We start from the raw sequence: 21,265 nt of genomic DNA, 5'->3' as shown, positions 1-21,265 counted from the left end.
TGACATTTTATTATCGTCAAAATGATGCAGGGTCCATTCTGTAGTAGCCTGCAGTAGCTGTAGCCTCTCTTCGCAACTCCTGCGTTGTCTGCCTACGTGCATGGTCGCTGGTGGCGCACGCCAAGTTACAAAAAATGTGGGGTGCACGACCTCGCGCCGCGCCAGCTTGCGGAGGGGCGTGTGACGTCATTTTGAGCGCACGCCATTGTCGCGAGGGAGGTATGAAGGAGGTTAGCGCCAGTAACGCTAAGTATGAATCCGCCTTTACACAGCCCCGTAGAACCCCCTCCACACACACACACACACACACACACACACACACACACACACACACACACACACACACACACACACACACACACACACACACACACACACACACACACACACACACACACACACACACACGACCCAACCCCTCAAGACAAAGTCCAGTGAGTCCCCACCCCCCTCTCTTACATAGCCCCGTAGAACCCCCTCCACACACACACTAGAGCATGACACGGGAGTGGATTTTCACTCCCGTCCCATCCCGGTCCCAGAAAAAAAAAATCCATCCCGGACTGGAGTAAAAGAAACAAATCCCATCCCGTCCACTCCTGAAAAGAATGTCTCCCAATCCTGCCCACTCCCACTCAAAATCACCCAATCCCGTTTCGTCAAAAAAACCTAGCCTTTTTTTGTTCGTTTTTTAAAGAAAAAACAGCGCCGTTCCCGCTCATTTTTATTCCCGCTCCTGCCCGCTCCCATTCATCTTTATTCCCGCTCCTGCCCGCTCCCGTTCATCTTTAAAATTTTGACTCCCATCTCGCAGGACCTGCGGAACCCACGGGAATTCCTGAAAAATGGCATCCTCTAACACACACACGCGCTCGCTCGTTCGCTTACACACACACACACACACACACACACACACACACACACACACACACACACACACACACACACACACACACACACACACACACACACACACACACACACACACACACACTCCACTCCACTCCACTCCACCCACACAGTCCACCTAAAGCGACCTTGTTACACTCCAACCAGGGCGTCCATGTTGTAAAGGCTGCACCACACCTCTTGTAAACTTGACTTTGCTTTTAAACTGACAGCCCTGACGTACAGAATTAACCCATTTTGTCCTAAGCCCCTTTTGGTAAAAGGTGCCCTCTCCCTATTAAAACCTAATTATATCAGCCTCCGAGGCACATAAAAACTTGAAATAAATTAAATTTAAAAGCTAGAACCTTAATTTTGCTCTAAAATGTGTTCAGTCAGCTCTAATTTACCCACATTATTCATAAAACAACTCAAATCTCAAGAACCTTATTGCAGCGTATATGTCGCTCCAGGACACAATGGGTTAAACTATGACCGTGCACAAAGCCCCCAACTCACACCACTCATGACGGTGTTTCCCACAGACATACTAGTAGCTTAGGGTGACCAGACGTCCCGGTTTGACCGGGACAGTCCCGGTTTGGAGTTATGTGTCCCAGGTCCCGAGCAAACCCTCTCGGGACACAAATATGTCCCGGTTTTGGCCACCCACTACATTGCGCCATGTCTATTGGGGTAAATATATGGAAAAGATTACATGTTTACCGCCCACAATTAATGGCAGCCAGCGCTTGTATAGAAAGTCTGAAGGAGTCAGTTGCGATTTGCCATTCCTCCCTCATTCCTAAATTTGATTAGGATGCAGGAAATGGCATCTAAAAAGTACAAATTTTCCTGGGGGAGGACCCCCAGACCCGCCCGCCAAATATTGTCCTTCAGTCACGCACGAAGTGTCCCGGTTTCAGACTACAAAAATCTATAGTAGCTACAGGCAAAACATTCGGGCCAGTGCAAACTTGTTTTTTGTGTACCCCCACTGACGGGCATGTGTGGGCTGCTGATCAATTTCTCGGTGCTCGATTTTCATTCTGTGCTGCTGTGCCACAGGATTGTCTGTGCGTGGGAAACACGGCTAGACCTCCATGTTGTGGCACACTATTCCAGCACACATCACCTTGAGTCTACACATTAGTTACACAGTCCCTCGTCAGCAGTCAAGCCCATCCTGTTTGCGTACCATCAATGGGTGCTGATAAGCTGGGGGATGGGGGTGTGTTTGGATCAATCTCAGGGATGTTGCACACAAAATGCATTGATGATTTTCCCTCCCAAAACACTCCTAATGACTAAACCCATTGAAGTCCTGGCATGATATTCAGCGGGTTGCCAGCGCCTAATCAATGCTAAGCGTCCAACTATAACAATAGAACAGAATGATATTATTGAAGAAAGGGGGGGGGGCTAAATCAAATGATGTGCCAATTTGCACTAGAGATAATTTAATAACTAGGCATAAGCTATTTGCTAATTGAATTCCATAAATGCAAATGTTGGTGGCCTGTGCCAGCTCATCATTTAGGCACTCTGTTGCTAATGTGAGGAAGATGATAATCTTCAGAATGTTAATTAGGGTGCAACAAACTGGCCTGGTGTGACTGGCACAGGGTTGCCAACGTTTCCTGGAAACATTGTTCACAAACTTAGTTCGTTCTACATTAATCATTAATTTAGTTTGAAATGACGTAAAGTCATGCCTCATTTTGCAATCTGATGAGATGGCAAGCTTTCAAAATCGTATAGTTTCTTCACCCTATTTTATGGGAAGGCCTCTTAACTAATTTGTTGCGTTTTTCCTCTTTACCACGTAGGGGCTGAACTGTGCCATATTACTTTGAAACATTTGTGTTATGATCTTTACCTTTTTATACGTAGATGCTGTCACCAGGGGATGCAACTTAATCTTTTTGTTGATTTTTTTTCCCCCTATGCGTCATATTGTCAGAAGCTGACGGGTGGTTGACCTATGTAAAGTTCAACTAAAAAGCTCTTGGATAGGTATTTCTATGGGATGTTTGTATATAGATTTGCTAGTGTTGTGATTGAAAGTTAGATGTTCAGTGTCCTGTCCTATATGGAATTCATGGCTGTAGACCATTGATTCTCAACCTTATGCCGTGATCACACCACCGGCGTTGAAAGAGCCACAACGCTGCTGACTCCTGCCTGGAAAGCACTGGTCAGGGGCGTTGAACGAGGCAAACGATTCAACCTGAAGCGTTCGAGCAGGAATCTCGACCAACCGAAGCTCGTGTTTAGAAAAATGTGAACATTCCATTGGCTGCCGCCCTGCTGCCGCCGAGCTGTGGTGTGTCCGCACGGTTTTTCGAACAAATGCCCCCTTGACCTCATCATGAGCCTCCCAACGCCCCCTTTGTAGGCTAAATGCCCTCCAATGGCAACTTCTCCCCAGCTGTATCCCCCTCAATTCCCCCTCGGCCTCCCTAACGCCCCCTGGGGGGCTGTGGAGCCCTCCATTGGCAAACACTACTTCAGACAAATGAGAGGGTACATGAGTATGAGCCTGGCCATTGCTGGACTGCTGCCACATTGTACAGTTGCTCATTCACATGCTGCTCATTCATGTGCCCGTAAACCCACATACATACACACACACACACATACATACACACACACACACACACACACACACACACACACACACACACACATACATACACACACACACACACACAGGCTAGGCGGTCGCAGATTTATGGCGAGTTAAGCCGAAGAAATACGACTGTAGTGTCGTGAGGCGGCATTGATCGCTCCGGAGGTTTACGGCGTGTATTTTATGAAACGCGACAGCACGCCTCGGCCATAACTCAGCCTAATCCAGCCTTGACCGGGACTACTAATTGCCTATCCTAACTGGACTCGTACGTACGGCGTAGATTGGAGATAAGTGATGGAGACAACAACAGAACATTAGTCATGCAGGTATCGCTCCATTTAGTTGCTCCTGTGTTCACTGTTTTGTCATATTGCCGCCCCCTCCTCCCCACCTCCCCCCGTTCTCTCGTCTTCACTCCTCGAAAATTAATTTCTTCATTGATTTGGGCTGCTCAATATATTTGATGTATGTGTTTGCCAAAGGTGCACTGGAAATGAACATGCGGAGTGATGATGGGCAGTTTGCTGAGTGTGGTGCTACGGTAGCCTGGCTGTTGCGCCAAGCAGCGCATGAACAGACAGAGCTAGGTCCAGAAAAGATCTTATCGTTGAAGGTTCACAGGGACAGGATCAACCGGCACTTCATCAAATATTTTTGTATCAACTGCACAAGCATACCACTGATTCAGATGACGATTGATGCATGGTGTTAGTTGTTCTTCATTGGTTGATGTTTGTCATGCAAAGGAATGGCCGAGATTTGACAGATTGACCCGAAGTACCTGAACATTAATGACAGAGAGACAGCTTGTTGGCTTGGAAAGATCCTGTTGGCTGGAAGTTCTCAGAGGGCGGGATCAACAAGCGTCTGTCAAATCAAATGCTTCTTGTATACTACTTAGACAGAGCTGCAACCAATCAGACCAATGATGCCAATGACATATGCACAGCATCTGTTTTTATTGGTACTTATTGTTAGTATTGCTAGTACCTTATCATACGATACTGTATCTTGCACTGCATCACAGGCAGCATTATTTGGCGGGCACTATGCCGGTTAATAAGTTAGTAATGATTGTATTAGTCCAAAGTCGACATTCAAGTGAGTCCCTCCTCTTGTCAGATTCATAAAATCACTTCATCCATCCCGCAAAATCAGTGACTTAATGATATGTTGATATGGAAAGTCAATGTAGTTGTACTATTATGTTTGTGTTGTGTTTATGTTTGAAGTATGTGCCATTGAAATCATTTGATTCCTTGCTGACTCTGCAAATCTGCAATGATCACTGACATTTGCTGTTTTAGAGTACACATGGTAGTAGTACTACGGTAAGTCAACATTCATGAAATTCATGTCAAACTTCCTTCCTTCCTTCCTTCTTCTCCTCCCTCCTTCCTGTCTGCAGTCCCACCAAGTCAGAGTTCATTCGCGCCAAGTACCAGATGCTGGCCTTCGTCCACAAGCTGCCCTGTCGTGACGACGACGGCGTCACCACCAAGGACCTCAGCAAGGTGAGTAGGAGAGAGAGACACAGAGAGAGAGAGAGGGAGAGAGAGAGAGAGAAGAAAGAAAAAGAGAGAGCACCCAGAGGGACACACTCCAGTCCAGGGTCGCTGCTCCGTCACGGCCACGCACTCGTTTGTCCTTCGTCTCGCCCACTTTTTCCTCTCCTGCTTCTCCTCCTCTTTTGGCCCACCTGTCTCCCTTCTTTTTTATACTTTAAAAATACTGTGCTGTTACTGTGCGGTCCCTTGCTTTCTGTGTGTGTGTCTCTCTTTCTCTCTCTTTGTCTCTCTCTCTCTTTCGCACACACTCACTTGCTCTCTCTTTGCTTGCTCACTCTCACACTCTCTGACTGGCCTCCATCTTCTTGCCTGTTCTTGATTCTCTCTCTCTCTCTCTCTCTCTCTCTCTCTCTCTCTTTCTCTCTCTTTTTCTCTCTCCCTCCCTTCCTCTGACGGTCTCGGCATACTTTTTGTGTTGTATCCCCTATATATGTTTCTCTCCTCTCTCTCCCTCTCCCTCTCTCCTCCTGCTGCCTCATGCTGTTATTTACACCATCCTTTCTTGCACTGTCACCATCTTTCTCGCCCCCTTATTCTCTCCCTTTCCTTTGTCTCTGCTCTTCTTTTCTCATCTCTCTCTCTCTCTCTCTCTCTCTCTCTCTCTCTCTCTCTCTCTCTCTCTCTCTCTCTCTCTCTCTCTCTCTCTCTCTCCACCCACTTGCTCTCTACTCCCCTCTTTTCTTTGTCTTCTTTCCCTCCCACACTCTTTTACCCCTCCTCTTGGTCGTCTCCTATTCTCTTTATCCATTTCGATTTCCCCCTTCTCTCCCACTGGTTCTCTTCAGCTGTCCTCTCCTCTCTTCTCCTCTCTTTTTTTGCTCACTCTCTTTCTCTCCCTCCCACACTTTTCTCATTCCTCACCGTCTCTCTTGCCCTTTCATCCTGCCTCTTCATGTCTCTCCCTGTTGTGCTGTGTGTCTCTCTCTCTAACCTTTCCTCTCAAGCTCCCTCTTTCTTCACTCTCCCCTATGCTGTCTCTGTAACTTTGTCTTACACCACCTCTCTCTCTCTCTCTCTCTCTCTCTCTCTCTCTCTCTCTCTCTCTCTCTCTCTCTCTCTCTCTCTCTCTCTCTCTCTCTCTCGTCCTGATGAGTTGACTCTACTAACTTTGTCTTAGCCCCCCCCCCGCTGCAGGAGCCTCTCTTAATGACGGTGTGCCAATGAATAATGTGCCTGAAGTCCCCCCCTACACGCACTCAGTAGCCTTTAATGAGACCACTCACCTTCTCTCTCTCTCTCCTTCTCCTCTCTCTCTCTGTGTCTCTCTCTCTCCCCCCACCCCTCTCTCTGTCTGTATCTCTCTCTCTCTCTCTCTCTCTCTCTCTCTCTCTCTCTCTCTCTCTCTCCCTCCCTCTCTCTCTCTCTCATCCTGATGAGTTGACTCCCACTGAGCTCTTAGCCGGGGCGTCCGCTGCAGGAGCCTCTTTAATGACGGTGTGCCGATGAATAATGTGCCTGAAGTCCCCCCCTACACGCCACTCAGTAGCCTTTAATGAGACCACTCACCTTCTCTCTCTCTCTCTCTCTCTCTCTCTCTCTCTCTCCACTCACCCCCTGCTCTCTCTCTCTCTCTCTCCCTCCCTCTCCCTCTCCCTCTCTCTCTCTCTCTCTCTCTCTCTCTCTCTCTCTCTCTCATCCTGCAGCAACTGCACTCCAGTGTGAGGACGGGCAGCTTGGAGACGTGTCTTCGACTGCTGTCTCTCGGGGCTCAGGCCAACTTCTTCCACCCGGTGAGATGTCGCTGTGTTCCTACCCCCCCCATCCCCCAGAACACGCACGCGCGTGCACAGACACACACGCAGACACACACGCAGACACACACAGACACACACCGACACACAGACACACACACAGACACAGAGATACACAGACACACCGACACACCGACACACAGACAAACCGACACACAGACACACACAGAGACACAGAGACACAGAGACACAGATATACACAGACACACAGACGCACAGACGCACAGACACACAGACACACAGACACACAGACACACACACACACAGACACACACACACACACACACACACACACACACACAGACACACACAGACACAGACACACACACACAGACACACACACACACAGACACACACACACACAGACACACACACACAGAGACACACACACAGACACACACACACACCACCCCCCACCTCCCTTCCTGGTCGACCTTAAGCCCGACCCCGTTAATCACTGTCCTGCAGGGGGCCCGGGCCCTGTTGGTGGCCCCCGCGCTGTACACAGAGATGGCCAATTAACAGCTGGCCTGCCACGCCTTCCATACACATGCTCAGCCTTAAGGTCAGATTAGACTTCTGCAACTGCGCTCGTCAAAACTCGCGTGGGAGTGGCCACGAACCAACATTGTATTCATGCATCTGCGAGTTCTGCGAGGTCCGAGGTCTCGTCATAGCCTTTCTACCTCTATAAATCCTCTCTGGTCTCGTCGCGAGCCACATTTGAAATTGCGCGATTAGGCTACTTTCACTACATTGTAAGCACTGCGGTCATTATTAAGCAATGTTGCTTTCTATCCCGGTTAGCTAGGTATTTTCACACAAATTGCAAAGGCAATGCACTGGTATCATTATTTGACATACCCTGTCTGTTTTCACGAGCAGAAAATGCAAGCATGTAAAGACAGTTGATTCTGCCGATGTGTGTTTACATTCGGTGGAGGAACGGTAGTAAAACCGCAGGCATTGTGCCACGAGTGTTCAACTGATGCATTGTTTGTTACTTAGCTTGTAGCTTCGTGTATTTACACACATTTACACACAAGGCATTAAAGTTTTTAACAGAATACAGCTCTGCTCTCGCAAACTACTGGCATTGCGCTGCCACAAGAACAGAACAAGGAAGTAGCGAGACGACCAATCATAGTGCCTTTTTGTCTGCGTACTCCGCGTCCGTCCGACGGATAGTTAGAATTTTTTCGAGGCGCTCGACGACGGGCGCAGAGCCTCTGAGAGGGGGGCGTGGACTCGCATAGACAGAAAACGGACGGACGCAGATTCTATGCGTCCGAAGCATAAATCTAGCTTTAGAGGATGACATTTTTCAGGAATTCCCGTGGGTCCCGCGGGTCCTGCGGGATGGGAGTCAAAATTTTAAAGATGAACGGGAGCGGGCAGGAGCGGGAATAAAGATGAATGGGAGCGGGCAGGAGCGGGAATAAAAATGAACATGAGCGGGAATGGCGCTTGTTTTTTCTTTAAAATTTTATTTCTTTAAAATATAAAAAATAAATAAAGCCTCGTTTTTTTGATGAAAGGGGATTGGGGTTGATTTTGAGTGGGAGAGGGCAGTATTGGGAGACATTCTTTTCAGGAGTGGACGGGATGGGATTTGTTTCTTTTACTCCAATCCGGGATGGGACGGGATGGGATCTTTTTTCTGGGACCGGGATGGAACAGGAGTGAAAATTCACTCCCATGTCATGCTCTCAGCCTCTCTCTCTCTCAATGGGTTTGCGGTGTTTAGACCGTTGTGAGACGGGTTAGTTTTATCCTACTGATAATGTGTTGTTGCGATGGTGATCCCGCTCAGGACGAGAGGAACCGCAGGTTCAGTGCTTCCCACAGAACACTTGGTAGTCAAGGTGGTGAGCGTAAGCTGATGTCAGTGACATGCGGCATCATCGTTACAAAGGCCATGTTGTGCGGTTTCATATGAAATATGACAAGCAAATGTCCAAAATAAATGAATACTACTATTACTACTAAAACTACAACTACTAATAATACATACATACATGAATAGTATATACATGATGTATATAATAAATGCAGTTTTTTTGTAAAGCTATTTTAGAGATTACATTTACTAGACATTTTGTTTCTCTTTTCTGGCCTGGTTTAGATGGTAGGTAGTTGATGTCAAGGTGGTCACAAGTGCAGAGAGAAAGCCTGCAGTGCAGTTGGTGATGGTGGTGTTTCTGTGGCCAAGCTGCTGTTATTGATTGTCTATGTTGTGTGTGCAGTGTGTGTGTCGCATAGACCACATTACATACCCACATGGGAGTGCATATGTAACATAGGTGGATTGTTGAATGAGCACATTATCGATTGTCTATGTTGCATTATGTATTGTATGCACAGCATGCTTACAGTGCATGTGGCGAACTGTGTATCATGTCGCATAGATAGAGTATCAACACATACTGTATAAGTGAACTGTGTATCATGTCGCATAGATAGAGTATCAACACATGCAAACTGTATAAGCAGATAAGCTAAGGTTTAATATTCCTCCTTAGAGACTAATAATGAGGAAGCATTTTGTAGATTTAGTCAAAAAGATTGAAAGGAGCTTTGTTTTCTACACAGACTTTTACACAGATCTAACATGGAGTGCGTCTTAATATGCGACCTTGCCTCCTCTACTTGCCTCCTCCACTTGCTTCTCGTCATGATGACATCACTGACAACAGCATTATATTTCAACATCTTGCAAAAGCTCAATTGTAGAGTCTTTTTCTCATTTGCAATTGGGATGGTGAATGAAAAACAGTCCCTCAAAAGTTGTTGTGGCTAGGCTGACAGCTAGGAAGCTTTATCGTTTTCTCCACGGAGGAGGGGCCAGGAGGCGGGACGAGAAGACAAGCGCAAGTGGAGGAGGCAAGGTCGAATATTAAAACGCACTCATGAACTTTGGATATGTTAAAACAATGTAGCCAGTCCTTAGAGGAAGCCTGACAAACACAGCTATTTTAAAGTCCTATTTAAAAGGTCACAGTAGGTCCACGCCTTCTGGGTGGTATGAAATGGTCTCTGGTGTTCACAATGAGCCACTGAGGGATGTGTAGAAGACCGTGTGCAAATTGTTTAAACAAGATTTTTGCAGGTGGTGCTTTGCGGTAGTGTCTGGTACACAAAGTTGATTTTGGATAAAATTCTCTTTTTAATGTCTGTTTGACTCCAGAGACTGCATATATAGTATACAGTACACTGTGGTTTTACTTCTCCATGCAGGAGTTTTTTTTTACACTGAAGTCCTCATTATTATTACATTTTTAGGGGGTTTTATGTCTTTAGTTGATAAGACGTTGTGAGATGATGACAGGAAGTGAGTGGGAGAGAGAGATATGTGGTAGGATTAGGAGGACATTTGGGGGGGGGGGCATTAGTCTATACAGTTTGTATTATTTTTTAATACTAAGAAGGCTCTGGTAGGCTTATGATGAGGTCAAGGGGCGTTTGGAGGTTTATGATGAGGTCAAGAAGGTGTTTGTACAAAAAGGGTTGAGAACCCGTGATTTGGAGTATGCACTCATTGGCCATTGACCTCCTCCTCCATGTGATCTATTGTCTCTGCATGGAGAAAGGCACCAACCACTTGCATGTGGATGCCAAGGCTCGAGCAGTTGGGTCTGGTACCCGAAATTGATTTTACATGGAATTTCTTGCTTTAAGACTGTGTGACTATTAAGTGTATACAGTCATACCTCCTTGCCCTCCATGGAGATTGGTATCAACCCCTGCATATGGTTGCCAAGGCAATGACATGAATATAAAAATAAATTGTGCAAATGGTTTCTACAAGATATTGTTTTAAAGACCTATCTGACCCAGAGACTTTTTATTCTCATTAGCCTGGCCCTCTCTCCCCCATGTGCTGTTCTGTGTTTAGGACAAGGGTACCACCCTGCTACCCAAGTTTATTTTTACACAGAGTCTCTTGTTTTAAGGTGGTGTGTATTTAATGTATACAGTAATTGGTCACTGACCCTCTTAGCGTCCATGTGTCATGTTGGAGAAGGGCTGGCAAGCTGTGAGACAAAGTTGTTAAGATACTGTATCCTCTAAGATATTTCTGCCCTTCTGACCAGGAACTGTGCATATTTAGTGTACAGTCATTGACCTCCTTACCCTCCATGTGTCATGTCACCTGCAGGAGAAGGGCACCACCCCATGTGGTGCATGTGGCTGGAAACACAGAGGATACAGTATTTCAACCCCTTGCACACTTAAAGATATTACTGACCATGGATTGTGCATAGTTGGTGTACAGTCATTGGTCATTGACCTCCCTAGCCACCGTGTGTCATGTCACCTGCAGGGGAAGGGCTCCACCCCATGTGGTGCATGTGGCTGGAAAGCAGTGACACAAAGTGTGCAAGTTGTTAAGATACTGTATCCTCTCAACTCATTGAGTGCCAGCCATTTTCAAATTCAGACCGGGGGGTTGCCAGGCTTTTTTCAACGTTTGAGTGGTTTTTCAAGAGCCATAAAAATTGAGTTCTTTGTCCATGTGAACAACAACCATACCAGATCAACATCTTAGGCCCCACCCCCCATAAAAAAACGCAATTGACTTGATATCAAGTCTTTGGCACTGTGCCATACATTCTGAAAAGACTAATTTTCAAGTCCATGGCACTCGAAGAGCTACGATATTTCTGCCCTTCTGCCCTGTGCCTGTGCATATGTAGTGTTCAGTCATTGGTCATTGACCTCCCTGGTGTCCATGTGTTGTGCTATCTGCAGGAGAAGGGCACCACCCCTCTACATGTAGCTAGGAAGCAGTGACCCATAATATGTAAAAACCTCTTATATAGTTCAATTGCAAAAGGAAAGAATAGCGAGCGCTCTATAGTCTTTTCTCCAGGTTGAAGGGGTGCATCTGGTTATTCCTTTTAGGGCTTGGCAGACTTATGAACTCTATTCATCTACCTTGACTCTCGTTTGAGTCAAGGTAGTTGAAGTATTAAAAACCATTTATTTTACATCGGGGTAAACATGTTAAAATTTTAACATTTTCGTTAAAATTTTAACATGTTTACCCCGATGTAAAATAAAGGGTTTTTAATACTTCAACTACCTTGACTCAAAGGAGAGTGCTTTGGATACAGTTCATAAGTCAGTCAAACCTCGTATATAGTTGTTGTACCCTGTGTGACTGTGCATAGTTAGTGTACAGCCATTGGTCATTGACCTCCTTGGTGTCCATGTGTTGTGCTATCTCCAGGAGAATCTACATGCAGCTAGGAAGTAGTGAGCCATAATATGTAATAACCTCTTATATTAGCCTGATAAACCAGCCTAAATGGATGCAGGCAAAAATTTTGCCGTCCAGCAGTTGGCGCTTGTTTTTCCAGGCTACTCTTATATAGTTGTTGTACCCTGTGACTGTGCATATGTAGTGTTCAGTCATTGGTCATTGACCTCCCTGGTGTCCATGTGGTGTGCTATCTCCAGGAGAAAGGCACCACCCCTCTACATTTAGCTAGGAAGCAGTGACCCATAATGTGTAAAAACCTCTTATATAGCTGTTGTACTCTGTGCTTGTGCCTGTGCATATTTAGTGTACAGTCATTGGTCATTGACCTCCATGTGTTGTGCTATCTGCAGGAGAAGGGCACCACCCCTCTGCATGTGGCTGCCAAGGCAGGCCAGGTGCTGCAGGCAGAGCTGCTGGTGGTGTACGGAGCCGACCCCGGGGCCCCAGACATCAACGGCCGCACGCCTATCGACTACGCCAGGTACGGCAGGAGCACATTCGCTCTGTCTTTCTTTTGCACTTCCTTTCCTTCTTTCTATCTGTCTATCTGTCTGTCTGTCTGTCTGTCCATCTATCTTTCTCTCTCTCTTTCTTTCTTTCTTTCTTTCTTTCATCACTTACTTGAAAGTTCTCTCCCCTCTGTGCCGCGCTCTCTCTCTCTTTCTCTGTCCCTCTCTTTCTCCCTCTCTCTCTCTCTTTCTTTCTGTGTATCACTTCATTTAGCGGTGTCTTCAAAAAGTGTACTTATGTATACCGGTGTTTGAAGAGTTATTAAACATAAATGAGTCGTATATTGCATATGCACACATGCATATACATACTTAATGGATTGCAGGAACTTAACTGTACACTGTCACATGGTTATATCCTGTGAAATGGGATGAAGTATTGGTTTTCTATCCATGCTACTCGTTTACCTGTCTATTACACATGTCAAATGATATTTAAATCACAACGTTTCTGTCCCTCATCCCCTTGTATCTTGTGTGTGCATGTGTGTGCGCGTACGTGGGTGCGTGTGTGCGTGCGTACGTGGGTGCGTGTGTGCGTGCGTGTGTGTCTCTCACTCATCGTCTCCACTGCAGGCAAGCGGGTCAGGTGGAACTTGCCGAGCGGCTGGTGGAGTGTCAGTACGAGCTAACAGACAGACTGGCCTTCTACCTGTGCGGCCGACGCCCAGGTGAGCAATGCACCGCACCACACTGCCCCCCATGGATGTGGAGGTGGAACTGCAGTGGCGCTTGTCTGGCCAGGTCATCGTCATGTGAACACTAGATTTCTTTTATATCTTTATGGCGGATATCTTTATAGCTTTTTTATCTTCAAATCCTGTTGGCAGGAAGGGAGGGAGTGAACCTTGTTGTGTATGTGTGTGTTCGTGCGTGCGTTCATATGTGTGTGTGTGTGTGTGTGTAAAGCCGAGCTCAAACTACAGGTTACATGACTCCCGATTTTGTGTACGATTTTGACGTCGGGGTGCAGCGCACACTAGAAGAGAATCGCAACTGTCAATCTTATTCCCGATGGCAAACACATAGAGACAATGCCTGACCTTCTATTTCCAGTCGCAAATATCAACACTGTTCGATTTCTACGATTTACAATTGGCGACTCTTTGAGCTGCCAAAGTTCTATCTTAGAACGTCGCACAGGACGAGGACATCTTTCCCGATAATCGCTTGCGATGGTCCTGGGGGGTATCGTTCCACTGATTGACGTAAGGGGGGTTTTCAGCCGAAAATTGCGCCGATAGTCGAGTAGTTTGAGCCTAGCTGTAGAGACTGCTTGGCGTGCATGTTGTATGTCAGATGTGCATGTGTCTTCTAAGTTTAGCTGTGGCCTCATTAAAGTTTCATGCCGCCCCCCCCCCCACCCCCCTCAAACGCCAGCACCAGATGCCTCAGCATAGCTCAGCCTCCCTCATCATCCGCCAAGATGCTCAAAGAGGGAACACATTTAAGAAAACACACACACACACACACACACACACACACACACACACACACACACACACACACGCATGCGCGCGCACACACACACACACACACACACACACACAGTGGGTGTTTAATACTACATGGCACCAGTGTAAGTTTCTCAAGGTGTTTCTGTGCTGTGATTTTTATCCCTCAGATCACAAGAATGGCCATTACATCATCCCACAGATGGCTGACAGGTATGGCGTGTGTGCATGTGTGTGCGTGCGTGTGCTTGTGTGTGTTGTGTATATTTGCGTGCACAAGTGTGCGTGTGCGTGTGTGTGTGTGCTTTATTTTTGTGACTGTGCATTAACATGTGTGCGCCTGAATTTTTGTGTATACGAGTGTGTGAGCGGGTCTCTGTTTATGTGTTTTGGTAAGTAAATGTGTAGCACAGGCTGTTTTTCCATTGTTGTTGAACAAGTAGATTACTTCATGGGCGCCGCCTGTAGTGTATATTTCAAAGTGGGCTTTGGATCGGTTGCAGTGCTGCATCTTCACCAACAGGCGGCGCTGGGATAATTTCATTGGCACATAGCACATGAGCACAGGCAGCCCAGCGGCACATTACAACTGTTTATTGAGGTGAAATGCACTCAAGCTCATGTGTATTTGCGCTCTATTTCTGGGTTAAAGTCTGTTCTGTGACCACGCTGGTGAATAGACTGCAAATAATTTATTCATGTGGGGATCTAAACTACTTTCTTTCAGTCTCTCTTTCTCTCTCTCTCTCTCCCTCTCTCCTTCTCTCTTTCTTTCTCTCTTTCTCTCTCTCTTCCTCACTCTTTCCTCTCTCTATCCTTTTTTTTATCTATTCACACTTCTCTGCTCTGTGTCTTTTTCTCTTGCTCCTCTTTTTCTTTCTCTCTTGCTCTTGCACTCCTCCTTCCTGTCCTCTCTTTCCTTATGTTTGCCGGTCTCCCTGAATGTATTTCTGTCTTTTCTCTCTCTCTCTCTCTTTTTTCTCTCTGGCTCACTCGTTTTCTATTCTGTTCTCTCCATCTTCGCTGTGCTTGTTGGAGACAGAGCTCGCCCTAAGTGCCCGACGCAGAGGTATCTCTTTCCTTTCTCCTCCTCCCTCCTTTCTCCTTCTCCTCCACCTCCTTCTCCTCCTCATCCTCCTTTCCCAGCACCTCCTCCTACTACTACTACTGCAACCCCTTCCTTCTTTAGTTCATTCATCCCTCCATCCCTCCTTGTGTCTGCCTGCCCGGCCAGTGGCGGGTGTGTATGAGTTTGTAGGCGTGAGTGTCATTGTGTGTACGGTAGTCCCCGCACCCCCCACCCCCTGCCCACCCCCCCAGTCATCTGGCATGTAGACTTTCCTGAGCCCCACCCATTACACCTCTCTAGAACACACACACACACACACACACATACACACACACACACACACACACGTGTGCGCACACACACATGCACGCACACACACATGCACGCACACACACGGCATGGTTGATCATTAATCATACCCCAGCGTAAGGACGCTGACCATGCTGGATTGCTGTGTGTGTGTGTGTATGTGTGTGCAGTTTACGCGTATGTTTGTGAATGTGTGTGTGCTCCAAGCGACTGTGTTGATTTAGAGTGGTCCAGGCATTATCAGATGGTGCATCGTTGTTATAAACACTCTTTTGTTGCTCGCCTCCAGAATTTATGCTATTGGTATTCAGCTGAGAGGCTTTCCTCCAACGCAGAACAGGATAAACTCACCTTAGTCTCAGCCGAAATAGTAGGCTTTTTAAAGGAAAGAAGATACGAGCAAATTACAATGCACTGTGTTTACAGCACATTCAATAAAGCACAACTTGATGCAAGCACGCATTCCATTAAATCCAAGATAAGTTACATTGTTGTCACAGCAATTCATCTTATGTGACTCTAATTCGAATGAACTGAGAGATCTGCTTAAGTAACACAGTATCAAGAGATATCCCCCCCCCCTTATTCCCTCCCAGTGTCAACCTGCCAGTTTAACCCCTTCAACGCCCCACCTATCCACCACCTCATCTGTCTGTATGTGTCCACTAGATGAAGGTCCTCACGCTAACTGACTGACTTTGCTCATCAACCCCCCACCTCCTCCTCCTCCTCCTCTTCCTCTTCCTCCCTGTCTGTCAGTGTGCTATGTCACTGTTGTCTATCTGTGGTTTATCATGTTATTGAAGGTTTCCACTGTTTTGTGTGCGTGTGTGTGCGCGCATCCACGTGCGTGTTTGTGTGTGTCTGTGTGTTGTCCATGTAGCTTGGACCTCTCTGAACTGGCCAAGGCAGCCAAGAAGAAGCTACAAGCGGTGAGTATAGCCGTGTGTGTGTGTGTGTGTGTGTGTGTGTGTGTGTGTGTGTGTGTGTGTGTGTGTGTGTGTGTGTGTGTGTGTGTGCTCGTCAGGGCCGGATTAATATGACCTGGGGCCCCTAGGACAAAGGTTTCGTGACAAATTTACATAGATTGTGTCAGAAGTACGAGCTAAGAGCTAAGCATAACATGTCTACAAGCTGTACTCAACACGACAGATGAATTTGTCAATATTGCATCTTGTCACAATTCTGATCTTTTTCACTTTTGGCCAATCAGGGGCCCCCTGGCTGGTGGGGGCCACTAGGAAGCAGCCACATGTAGATTTGTGTGTTAATCCGGCCCTGGCGTGTGTGTATGTCTGCGTGCTTGTGTCTGTGTGTGAAGGGCAAGGTGAGCTGCATAAGCGCAGCAGGAAGACCAACCATGCCATGCCGCAGGTGTGACCTTTCTAAGCCCTGCATATAAACTGCCTGCCACCTCCATACATATCAACTCCCAACCCCCATGCACTGCACCAATGCAATAGGGTCATTGAGGTTATTAGAAGCAAATATGAGAATGGAATGGAGCAGCCACAGCTAATGTCGCTACTGTGTGAAGATTGCACATTTATTAATTGTTCAACATGTTTTATTTATATAGAATTCATGTGTTTTATGTATATATTTTAAAAAGATATAATCCATATTATTGTTGCTTAAGGTACATTAGCTGTGGTTGACTGTACCTGACTGCTACTGAAAGCATCAATGAGCCATTACTATTCAGTGGCAATCGATGCATTTCTCCTCTCTTAGTTTCGGATCATAAATCATGTGTTCAGCATGGATTTAAATGGTGTTCTTGAAAACAGTCCTGACCTTTTTTTTGACCTTGCAGTTAAAACCACATTCTGAAACTTAAATGGATGTAAATGTATTCAGATTTTTTTAAAGTTCTGTTCGGATCAATATGGTATTCTTCAGTGTAATTCAGTAGCCAACCAGGACTTACTATATACTGTATTTAAAAAAGAAAATTGAGAATCCAGCCGTGTTTACTTTTCATGTACACCAGTTGAAAAAAATGTGAGAGAATCGCTTTAATCAGTTTATATTAACAATATAACAGTTCACCTGGTTCCTTGTAGTCATCTTTTCATTGCTGCCTCACCCACGTAATGTAATGGGTATAAAAATGTTCATATTTAAGGAGATTATATGACTGTTCACATGAGGAAAAAACTTGTTTTAGGCATTTAATCAAATTAAAAACATAAATTTACTTGTGGCTATTACATACAGTTGAGGACGATATTATTAGCCCCCCTCCTGAAATTAGACATATCTCTTCATTGATCATTGAGAATGATCATTATTAATAAATGTATGTTATTCTGGAAACGAATACACCATGGAGATAGTATCCAATAAGTTAAATTTGGACTTTTCCATTTTCACAATGAGTTTAAACAAAAAAGTGTAAAAATGGCAAGGACAAAATTATTACCCCCCTTATCATTAATAGTCAATACAGTGCCATTTATGAACAAAAATTGACACCAGGCACTTTGATTAGTTGTTAACTATGTTGGCACATGTCCTACCAGGGATTTTGGTCCATGTTTTTCATTGCATATAGTTAAGCTGGTCCAAATTGCATGGATGTTGAGGATGGACATTCATTTTCAGCACTCTTCAAATACTATCTGAAGGATTGAGGTCTGAACCACTCCATGACCATGATTTTAGTATCCTTGAAGAACATTTGAACTATTTTGGATGCAAGTTTTGGGTTATTATCTTATTGAAAGATCCAGTGAAGATCTTAAAGATGGCCTCTCAACGTCATTTAATTAATATTGCCGTGTTCCCAATTGTTATTGAATGTGTTACGCGTTGGTCCTGTTTTAAAAAACGTTCTGGTTGCTTTGTTTCAAGACGTTTTTGCAAGCTGGCAAGGTGGCTTGTGGAGAAATGAGAGAGTGTTCCGTGTTTCTCGTGGAAATGCGTCTCTGATTGGCTCACTCCTCCTGCTCTCAAAGAAACGCGTCTCTGATTGGCTCAGTCCTCCAGTTCTTGGAGAGAATGTAATGGGAAACAGAGTCGCCACTTCCCCGGGTGGTACTGCACTATAGGGGCGCCAACGGAGGCGTGCAGGCTCCATTCAGGGCTGTGCTCTTTCGACAGCGACCCCTAGGCGAGCTGCAGGCACGGAGCAACCGGAGTGAGCAGGCTTTATGTATGAGGCTTTGTGCTGTGTGTGTACCTGAGAGTAGCAACCAGCTGATAGCTAAGCTAAGCTATGTTTCGGGCCACCAGACGTTGCTTGTTTTGAAAACAAGCAGAAAAAAATTACTCGACATGTGACGAAACACAGAAAGGCTTTCGTGATTCGCTCGTTTCTCTGCATTATTTATGTAAATTGGGAAACACCGGGAAACACAGCCAGGAGAGTTGACGCACCGCAATGAGAGCCTTGCAAGTGAGTTTAACTTGGGGTGACCGTCCGATCTTCGAAAGGAGTGAGTAAAACTGAGTTTTATCGGAAGTTGGCCTTTAACTCCCTCTATGAGCATATTTTTACAAGGTCACTTTCCACATTCTATCATAATTTTCCGTTTTTATGGTGCCATACACCCACACAAGTTTTCCTGTGGCTGAGGCTGCCACAGAATGATGCATCCACCACCATGTTTAATTGTGGAAACCATCTTATAACGATTCAAGGCCTATCCCTTTCTTCACCTGACAGAAGCAGAATTCATGCATCAAAGCAGGTGCAATTGAATATCATCAGATGAAAGCAGAGACGTTCAAAACTCATTTTTGACTTTCAAATGTTCACAGGTAAAGCTCAATAACACTCTGATATGCACTGCCTTTAGTAAAGGGGTTCTTCTGTGATGACGGCCCCAAAGCCCAATATGATGACAAGCCCTAACAACTGTCTTTCTTGGGGGGGAAAAACCTCCAGGTGAGGCCAGGTCAATAACAATCATCTAGGCAGGTGTCCAATGCTTCTTTGGTCTAATGAGGCTAAGCAGTTTCCACAGTTACACATAGTGGAAGGGCATCAAGTTTAGTCTGTTATTCAGCCTCAGACACAGGGAGTCTGGGTCTGAATCTGGATTGCTGGGTCTTCCAACAACATTGTAACCCAAATCATACATTTAGATTAGTTCGGAGGTTCTTCAAGGACACTAAAACCATGATAATGGAATCACCCGCGCATATTCCAGTTCTCAATCCCACTGAGAGTCTGTGGTTAATGTCTATGCTCAGCATCCATGCGATTTGGACCAGCTAGAACACTTTGCAGTGAAAAAATGGGCCAAAATCCCTAGTGGGGCACAAGCCAACCTAGGTAGCAACTTATCAGAGCCTGTTGTCAGTTTTTGTTCATAAATGGCGCCTTATTGACTATTAATGATCAGGGGGCTAATAATTTTGTCCTTGTCATTTTTGCCCTTTTTTGTTTAAAATCATCGTAACAATAGAAAAATCCAAATTCAACTCATTGAACATTATCTACATCAGTGTATTTGTTTCCAGAATAACAGAAACGGTGAATAATGGTAATTCTTACTGAGAAATCAAGAGAAATGTCTAATTTCAGGAGGGGGGCTAATAATATCGTCCTCAACTGTACATTTCCAGTGGTGAAAAAGCGCGTCATCACTGGAAAGTTGAAATAGTAGAGTTTAAACTGGATGAGTCTTGTGTGTGTTGGGCATGGCTCTTGCCCCATCTTGCCCCTGGGCTCTCTTTCCACACTGTTCTTTGTTTCGCTGGCTCTTGGCTTTTGCTGTGGGTCGGGCAGACGTACGTAAGTGGCTGGCATTTTGGGAACTCTGTACATTTTTTGCCAGTGGTCGCCCTCTTTCAAAGTGGCGTAAGCTAAGTGTTTCCAGAATCTGTGTTTGTGTCTCCCTGGGGGTATCTCTGGCAATTCTAATTTCTTGTTTTCCATAGTGTATATACTTGAGCAACGCAAGGTTTTTTCCATTTAAAGTGATGCTGTCCCATTTTTGGAAATAAGCTCATTTTACACCTCACCTTGAGTTAAATAATAGGGTTTTACCTTTCTCCTGTACTTTCAACTGTTCTCCGAGTATGGCGGTGCAAATTTTACCTCCATGCTAGCAGTTAACATGGAGTCCTATGAGACCAGCTGGCGGCTAACTGGTCTCATAGGAGTCAATGTTAACGGCTAGCTTAGAGGGAAAATTTGCACTGCCATACCTAGAGAACGGTTGGAAGTATAGGACAATGGTAAAACCCTATTATTTAACTCAAGGGCTATGGACTGAAGCTCCTTTGTGTGTGCGTGTGTGGGTTTGCATTTTGTGTGCGTGTTTGTAACTCTTAGTTTCTTTTTTCCATAATGTGTATACTTGAGTAATCCGGTGTGTGTGTGTGTGTGTGCGTGTGTGCGTGTGTGCGTGTGTGCGTGTGTGTGTGTGTGTGTGCTGTGTGTGTGTGTGTGTGTGTGTGTGTGTGTGTGTGTGTGTGTGTGTGTGTGTGTGTGTGTGTGTGTGTGTGTGTGTGTGTGTGTGTGTGTGTGTGTGTGTGTGCGTGCGTGCGTGCGTGCGTGCGCTCTTAAGAAGTGTGCTGAAGCTGTTTTCTTTCTCTGTTTGTTTGTTTGTTTGTGTGGCAGCTGAGTAACCGGTTGTTTGAGGAGCTGGCCATGGATGTGTACGATGAGGTGGACCGACGGGAGAATGACGCTGGTAAGCCTCACCACCACCTCCTCCTTCTCCTCCTCCTCCTCCTCCTCTCCTCTCCTCCCTCTGACACACTCTGCTACACTGCTCACTCTTTTCTTTCTTTCTCTCTCGCCAACCTTTCTCTGTCTCTCGCCAACCTTTCTCTCTCTCTCCTTCTATCTCTCACTCTCT

General features: G+C 45.7%; 1 protein-coding gene across 4 annotated transcripts in view; it reads left to right on the top strand.

The window, feature by feature from the left end:
* Positions 1-21,265, top strand: part of git1 (G protein-coupled receptor kinase interacting ArfGAP 1) — a 59,227-nt gene that overhangs the window by 12,630 nt on the left and 25,332 nt on the right. For 3 of the 4 annotated variants that reach the window (XM_063205781.1, XM_063205779.1, XM_063205780.1), the window contains exons 4-11: positions 4,932-5,037; positions 6,735-6,821; positions 12,459-12,589; positions 13,194-13,288; positions 14,242-14,284; positions 15,114-15,140; positions 16,333-16,381; positions 21,025-21,097. In XM_063205781.1, coding sequence (XP_063061851.1) covers positions 4,932-5,037; positions 6,735-6,821; positions 12,459-12,589; positions 13,194-13,288; positions 14,242-14,284; positions 15,114-15,140; positions 16,333-16,381; positions 21,025-21,097 — 611 coding nt within the window. The remainder of the gene's footprint in view (positions 1-4,931; positions 5,038-6,734; positions 6,822-12,458; positions 12,590-13,193; positions 13,289-14,241; positions 14,285-15,113; positions 15,141-16,332; positions 16,382-21,024; positions 21,098-21,265) is intronic. The other variant, XM_063205782.1, reaches the window with a different exon arrangement.

Source organism: Engraulis encrasicolus, chromosome 8 (genome assembly GCF_034702125.1).
Source record: "Engraulis encrasicolus isolate BLACKSEA-1 chromosome 8, IST_EnEncr_1.0, whole genome shotgun sequence".
Classification (NCBI taxonomy): Eukaryota; Metazoa; Chordata; class Actinopteri; order Clupeiformes; family Engraulidae; genus Engraulis; species Engraulis encrasicolus.
Note: the sequence above shows the minus strand (reverse complement) of the source record. Positions and strands in the feature narration are given on the sequence as shown.